The sequence below is a fragment of the Quercus suber genome, unplaced genomic scaffold (assembly GCF_002906115.3).
Source record: "Quercus suber isolate HL8 unplaced genomic scaffold, Cork oak 2.0 scaffold_508, whole genome shotgun sequence".
In the NCBI taxonomy this organism is placed as follows: Eukaryota; Viridiplantae; Streptophyta; class Magnoliopsida; order Fagales; family Fagaceae; genus Quercus; species Quercus suber.
The window spans coordinates 337,536-345,513 of NW_027069957.1; the positions used below are offsets into that span (position 1 = coordinate 337,536).

The following is a 7,978-nucleotide window of genomic DNA, read 5'->3' on the forward strand; positions in this document are numbered from 1 at the left end:
CACTCATCCAACTATTTTTGAATCACAATTGAAAGAGATTGATGAGGAGTTAAGTTAGTTCAAAAAAGTAGACTCTACCCTTCCATTTTTTTTTCTAGCCCAGAACCACATGCCCCTATTTCCAATTTAAATGAATCACGTGCTGAGTAAGAAGATACTAGAGCATCATCAATTTCAACCCAGTTATGTTCTCTTCCAACGTGGACTCATAGAGCTAGACTTGAGTTCTCTAGCATTAGTACACAACTTGAGCAAAATGCTGGATACAAACAAGATTTATTAGTAGTGGAGGAAAACAATGGTTTATGGTTTATGGTTTATCTGCTAAGCGTCAGAAATTTTCTCAAGATGTTGTTGATGTTTCTATTGGTTTGGCAGGAGTTGGTTGCCAGTCCTGCTAGCAACAATGAGTTGTCTAGCATGAAATTGTCGTGGGCTTGGGAACCTACGTACAAGTAAGGAGCTTGTTGATTTCATACGGGTAAAAGATCCCTCTGCCTTATTTTTAGCTGAAACTATGGTAGATGAAACAAGGCTAGAGACGATACAACACAATATTGAATTTGATCACCGATGGGTAGCACTAAGAAAAGGTAGAAGTGGTGGTTTGGTCCTTTTTTGGAAATTTTACATTAATTTGAAGATTGAAGGATCTGATAAATATTACATCGATGCAACCATTGACAAATATACAGATAACAAATAGTGAATGACTAGTTTCTATGGGGAACTGAAGATAGCAAGAAGAATTGAATCCTGGACTTTACGGGTCCTTAATTCTCATTTGGATATTCCATGGCTATGCATGAGGGATTTTAATGAGATTACCAAACAAGAAGAAAAAGTGGGGGGAGCAATTTGGTCACACAGTCAGATGCAACTATTTCGTGATGTAATTGATGAATGCAGCTTTATGGATTTAGGATTTGTAGGTCCGAAATTTACTTGAAGCAAACACTTTGAGAATGGTGTTTTTTGTAGTGACGTGCGGTGCGGTGCGGTGCGATTTGGTGTTGTGTACAAGGTGCGATTTGGTCGGTTTTAGGATGGTATATTTTTCAAGATGTCATGGCCAATTTTTAATTTATTATTAATAATTATGACAATATGACAGGAAGTTTTTATTTTTTATTTTTTATTTTTTAATTTTTAAATATAACTTGTATAACAAAAAAGTAACAAAAATATAAACAAGAGAAAAAAAATCCATGACAAATTGATAGTAAACTAAAAGTTCCACAAATATATAGTATATACCAAAAAAAAAAAAAATTAAACTTTTAAACTTTTGAACTTTTGATTTTGTATTTAACCAAAAAAAAAATTGTTTTAACACAAAACTGGAATGTACTAATATTAGGTTAGTCACTTACTTCATATAATATTAAATTATTAATATATATAATATAAAATAAATAAATATATATGGGTGCGGTTTTTTGTGATTTTCTTATTATAAAACTGCATTCTGCACCATATAATGCGGTGCGGTTCATTACAACTTGTAGTGCGGTGTGGTTTCTTCATTTTGCGAGTGGTTTTGGTTGGTTTAAGTGCGGTCTTGCGGTTTGGGCAGTTTGGTGAACACCACTGTGACATATGCAAAGATTTCATAAGTCGCATGTGACATGTTTATTTGTCAAAGTTAATGGTCCAATAGACGTTAAGGTGAAAAATAAAATATGGGTTAAAGTTTAGGGTGATAATAATGCATTCTTAAAATTCAAGGGTCAAATGTAAATGAGAGTATAACTTTCTCTAAGGCTGTGTTTGTTTTGGGTGAAAATCATTTCCGGAAATGCTTTTCTGTAATTTCGGGTGTTTGGTTGCGCATGAAAAATCAATTTTCCGAAAATCATTTTCAGTTGACCGTGAGTCAAGGGTGAAAATGATTTCCCTTTCTATTTTCACTTTAAATAGCCTTCGGAAAACAGAAAGACAGAGAGCACGAAGACAGAGAGAGAGAAAGAGAGAGAGAGAGAGCACGAGAGGAAGAAGAGGAGCCCAGATCACGCCGGAGACGTCGCCAGCGAACCCCGAGCACCGCGCCGATCTCGCCTTCGATCGCCGGTGATCGCCTTTGATCGCCTTCAATCTCGTGATCTCGCCTTTGATCTCGCATCGGCGAACCCAGAACCCGTCGCCGATTGAACTTCAAGCACCGCGCCGATTGAACCCAGTCGCCGATCAAACCCAGAACCCAGAACCCATCGAGTCTAGTAGTCGATCGTCTTCGATGCGAACCCAGAACCCATCGCCTCTAACTAGATTTGATATTTTTTTTCTTTGGTTTTGTTTATGCTTTTGATTGTCGGAGTTTGCTGTGATTTTGAAATTTTTTGTGATAAAATTTGTTTGGATTGTGAGAAAATATGAAAAAATTGTAGGAAAATAGTATTTTCAGAATAAAACCAATCACATGAAAATATTTTCTACAACAATTTTTATAATACAACAAAATACCTAAAAATATTTTCTTTTCTCGAAAATAACATTTCCAAAAAATAGCCTATTTTTCAAAAATTATTTTATGCGAACCAAACAGACCCTAATAAAATGTAATTTTTCCGAAAAGAAGAGAAATAATAACCATAGATTAAAGTGGACAATCAAAGAGGCACAGGCGCACCTAAATACAGTAATTGCGTGCATTGTATACGAAGCGTCGGATCAGAACCCAAACCCAAAACTAATATTTGATCAAATATAAATACTAAAACCCATGGAAGAGAGAAAGGGATCGAAAGCAGCGAGAGAGAAAACATACGCACAAGTTTCTTATTTTGCAAATTGGGGTTGTGAATCAGAATTAGGGTTAGGGTTTGAGAAATCATCATGGCGACGCCACTACCACCACCACCACCACCACCGTCGGAGCAGCAGCAGAGCAATGCGAAGCCAGCGCTGAGGAAGCCGGAATTCAAGAAGGTCGACCAGTTGAAGCCCGGCACCACCGGCCACACTCTCGTCGTCAAGGTCGTCAGTTCCAACACTGTCTTGGCTAAGGGCCGCTCTGTTTCACAGCACCTCCGCCACACTCGAATCGCCGAGTGCCTCGTCGGTGATGAGACTGCCACCATCGTCTTCACTGCCCGCAACGAACAAGGTATCTCTCTCTCACCCATTTCTTTTTTTTTATTCGATAGTTTCTGTTTGGCTGCTTAGAAAATCTGAGAAATGAAGATGTTGTCTGTTTTGCGTAGAGCAAAGTCATGTTGTTGTTTGGATTATAAAGAGTTCTGTTGATTACAAGCTCTTGTGTGCACCATTTTTTATTTTATTTTTTTTTACACCAATAGTACAATTGTTAGTTTTTACCCTGAGTTTGATCTTTGTTCATTTCTTTGGTGTTTGTTTGTTTGATTTTATTTTTTGTTTTTTATGGCTCTTGTTGATTGCATTATTTTTTGGTTTGATAAGTGAATTTCTATTTTTGGGATTATGAAAAATAAATGCAATTTTAATGATTGAAATAAAGTATCCTCTGTAATTGGTTTTATTTTTGGTCTATTTTAAAAATTTGGGGGTTGGTTTCATGATTTCTTACTGTTTGGTTGGTGAGAAAATGGAGGACAAGATAACGGATTCTTGGCTTTATTTCCACTCCACAATTCTGTTCCCCTCTCCATTCCTCTTTTCTCTCTTCTCTTTGAATCCTTGTCTAAATTTTTACTCCTGCAAAGTACAACAACAGTTTCCATTGTGGTAATCTTTGCTTCATTTGAAACTTTGCTTTCTTAGGTATTTGTTTTATTTGTTGAGGAATGTTGGGGGTGTTTGTTGTTCTTCTCTTTTAGAGCCCATGAATCTTTGTAATTTTAGGTCTTAATTTGTTGCATTTTTTTTTTCTTTTGTATACTTCCCATGTACTAGGGATTTGTGCTGTTTTTCTTATATGAAAAACAAGTTTAAATTGTGATAACCTTTAACTGTTTTGTGGGTTCTATGAATTTTTGGCATGTTGTTCTCTAATTATTTCAAGTTTCTTGGGTTATGCCTTACTTTGTGAAGGACTCCGAACTTGTTGGCAGGCTGGTCTTAAGGACCATCCAAATTTAGACATTGGGAACGCCATTCCTCTTTGTCTTATGTGTTGCATTTGGAAGGAACATAATTCTAGGTTTTTTGAAGGATGGAATCACTGTTACTTCAATTGTAGGTTTTATTCTTATTACTAAAATTTTAAAAGGTATCTTTGTGATTGGCTTAGGAGCATTGGGGTTAATTTAATTGTTCTTCTATCTTGGAATTCTTAGCTCTTTGTAACTTTAGGTCTTACCCTATTGGATAGGTATACATCCTGTGTTCTTGGGCTATGTCCCATTTTGTTCTCTAATAAAATTTATTACATGTAAAAAACAAACCTATGAATCTATAATCGATGTCTTCAAATGTGGCGCCTGTTTCCTCTTTCGAATTATTGTGTTACATTATTTGACTTTCTTTGAGTTCTAATGCCTTATTTTCCCTAGTCTTCAATCCTGGACGGCGATTATTTATTTTGTAAATTAATAATATCATAAATACTTTCCCATTTCCTTGAGTAGCCTTTTACAATCTAAAGTAGTTGTCTAGGTATTATATGATTGCTAGATTCTTTCCCTCTGATTGTTAATGTTAATGGAACATTTTAATATATCTTACTTGGTGGTATTGAAATTACTTAGAAAATCATGTCCCATTTATTTTTTTAATATTGCATTCATATGGTCAGAATAGGTACCTGGTGTTTTGTCTAATTGTAGTTCTTAGTTATTCAGAAAAGATGTTTACTGTTCTGGGATTTTGTTGAGTGCTGTTTTTTGTGCCTGCTAACCACCATTTTGATATGGATGTGCAATCTTACATTGACAAAAGGATTGAGATGCGGTGTGGAAATGAAAATGGTATTTTTTTTAATAAAAGATAATTTCCTTTGTCACTGCTTTCTTGGGTTAACAACAGATGTCTTTATGACAGAGCTTCATTTGCTGTCAGTCCTCCATGCTCTGCTTTAATTTTCCTGGGGCATGTATGCCAAACAAACCTGATCCTTAATTATCATAGTGGTATGATAGTGATATTGCAATCATGTTTTAGACTTTCCTGATGATTAAAACTTGAATTCTAGATAGTGTTTTTCATAATCTCATTAAGTTCTTCTGATATTAAAATATACTTAGAAGTCCAAAAAAATAGAACATAATAGTTTTTTTATACCTATGATAAATTATATTCTATTCTTTTAATTGTGCCAATTTATACCCCTTGCTTAGTATGACAATCTGAATTATCAGTCTTACTCTGTTAAATTCTGCTTTAATTGCGAGAAATTTGGAATTAATGTTCACAAAAAAATGATACCCTTTTTCTGAAGATAACAGTGGTGTTTCTTTTCAACTTTAAGAGCAAATCAAATCTAATGGATGTAAAATTTATTTTATTTTTGGTTATACTAACAAGGTTTTATTAGGTTTAATATTTTATATTCTAATGTTGATGGCTTTGTTGTTTCCCCAGTGGATTTGATGCAGCCCGGTGCAACAGTTATTCTCCGCAATGCAAAGATTGATATGTTTAAGGGATCTATGAGGCTAGCAGTAGACAAATGGGGTCGGGTTGAGGTCACTGAGCCTGCAAAATTTGTTGTCAAGGAGGATAACAATCTATCTCAAGTTGAATATGAACTGGTGAATGTTGTGGAGGAGTGACTGGGATATTTGGGCAGCTGATAATTAGAGATAAAGAGTAGCTTCAGAATTTTAAAGCATATGATTGGTTCTAATTCCTGGTATATGTGGTTCTATCTTATCTTTTGGAATATGTAATTTGGTATTGGTTTACGGATGCCTTTAAAACTGGAACTAGTGTTCTTCCCCTTTTAATATGACTACCATGACAAGTAGGGCTTTGTTAGGTATTTACAGGGACAGCTTGATCTCCCTGCTTATGATGAAAATATGAACTAGTGTTTGATATGATTAAAGATCATTGGGTCAGAGTTTTTCTCATATCTTTTAGACTTGAATCATTTTGATGCTCATGTATTTGCACTCTCTATGAAGCACTATGTACAAGCGGCATCGACCAAGGATAGTAAATTCTAAAATCATGAGTAACATTAAATAAAATTGGACTATGTTCATATGAATATATAAATATATATATATATATATCTTTATATATATATATATATATAATTAGTATGACTTATGTTTGGAAATTAATTTCATTGGACTACTTTATCACTTATCTTTTTTTTTTTTTTTTTTTCTCTAATTTTTCTTTTAACTATTTGTCAAAATATTATTTTGTCCTTAATTTTTGTTATTAGATCAATCAATTTGAACTAAATAATAAGGGTAATTTTGAAAATACGGAAAAGTGAACACAAATATACATATGTAAAAACTAATTATAAAAAAAATTAGATGGCCACGTTAAAATGCAATAGTGTTTTCCTCTGCTTCTGGGATGCAAAGCTGATAACAAAATCCTTTCATTTCCTCAAATCTAAATAAGTTTGAATTTCTTACCACGAAGCTAGATTTAAGAGAAAGCATATAATAAGATAAAATGGAATTCCCCTCAAAACGTATTTTGAAATTTGACAATGTCGTGCATCTCCACCTTATCCTTGTTCATGTAATGGAAGGGTGTCATTGACCAATTCAACTGTCCTACAAGGGGCCTTTGTTAGTATAATATTCTATCTCCTTCTCTCATTTCTTTGATGAGATATTTTGATGATAGCAATAATTAAGATGATCCCAGCTAGTATGTGATTACATAGCCCATAGGACCCTCCATGATCATCTTTACAACACCAATAATTCACCTTTTTTGTGGAAACAATTGCTCGAGATTGGTATTTTTATGGATAAAGAGAAATAGTTCATTCTAACAACCAAGTGGACTTATTGATTGTGGGGTTAGGATTTGTAGCCCAAGCCCAAAATAATGAATTTGTAGAATATGGGTGAAAAAGCTAGGTTAAGTATGGGTTTAACAACAACGAATCACAACCCTTAAGCACAAACCAACACGAATTTGCACGTAAAGAATGGATATCCGAAGAGCTATATTATTGATTATCTGGCGAATACAAATCTTAGAGTTACAACAAAGTTCCTTTCTCTCTTCTTTCTTTCTTTCCCCCCCCTCCCTTGTTAGGAGCTTCTTTCCTTTATATAACCTCATTTCTCTTCATCTCCATCGTCCACTTGTACCTCATCCGTGAGTCTACTTGAGTATATGTCATATCAAGCATCTCATTTAGCTCTGTGTGAGTGGCGGTAGGTAAGGATACACTGTTCAGGGGTCTTCTCCATATAAATGCGGCCAGAAAAGTTGCTTCAGAGCATTAAATACGGTGGTAGCAGCTTTCCCTTTAGATATTTCTTTATCCTTATTGTCTCCTAGTGTACTCAGAACTTATCTTGATCAGGAGGAGTCCTCGGAAGATCATCTTAACCTTTTATACGTTTAATTGATCTATACTATTCGCGTCGGAGGAATATAACCTCCTCGGACAGAAGATGACCTCTTCGGATTGTAATTACTCTTCCCTTTGAGGGTCCCACTTCCAGATGGGGCTTGCCCTTACCATCTCCTTCTTCTCGGTCGCACAGTTGCCCTCATATGGGCTCTCGGCCCACTATGTTAGACTGGGCCCTTTTCCCCCCACAATAGCCCCTCAAAATTTTAATTTTTCCCTCACATCTGAGGAGAAAGAATAAGATTTTGATCTGCCACGTAAGGAAAAAGAAATAAGAATAAAGAAATTTAAAAGAGGGAAGTCATAAATACCCCCGTTTACACGCGCACGGGCATAGAGACAAGCGCTTCATTATTGCTGCTGTTAGTTCCGTATTCCCAAAGCGCTGTATTAATTACTCCAGGTGGCTTTTTGTCCTTTGCATCCAACGGTAGGTTGTTGATCCAACGGACAGGGTTCTTCTTCGAGATTTGGACGGAATGAATGACACCCTTTCGCCTG

The 7,978-nt window shown here is 35.4% G+C and overlaps 1 protein-coding gene across 1 annotated transcript; it reads left to right on the plus strand.

Annotated features, from left to right (window-relative positions):
- Positions 1 to 2,709: 2,709 nt before the first annotated feature.
- On the plus strand, positions 2,710 to 5,990 carry LOC112000333 (uncharacterized protein At4g28440). Its single transcript, XM_024032441.2, has 2 exons — positions 2,710 to 3,106; positions 5,500 to 5,990. Exons 1-2 carry the CDS (start codon positions 2,836 to 2,838, stop codon positions 5,688 to 5,690), a joined length of 462 nt encoding a protein of 153 aa, XP_023888209.1. The 5' UTR covers positions 2,710 to 2,835; the 3' UTR covers positions 5,691 to 5,990.
- Positions 5,991 to 7,978: the final 1,988 nt, after the last annotated feature.

Coding starts and splice junctions, on each gene's coding strand:
- LOC112000333 (XM_024032441.2), top strand. CDS start 2,836: ATGGCGACGCCACTACCACCACCACCACCACCACCGTCGGAGCAGCAG. Junction 3,107..5,499: donor CACTGCCCGCAACGAACAAG/GTATCTCTCTCT, acceptor TTGTTTCCCCAG/TGGATTTGATGCAGCCCGGT.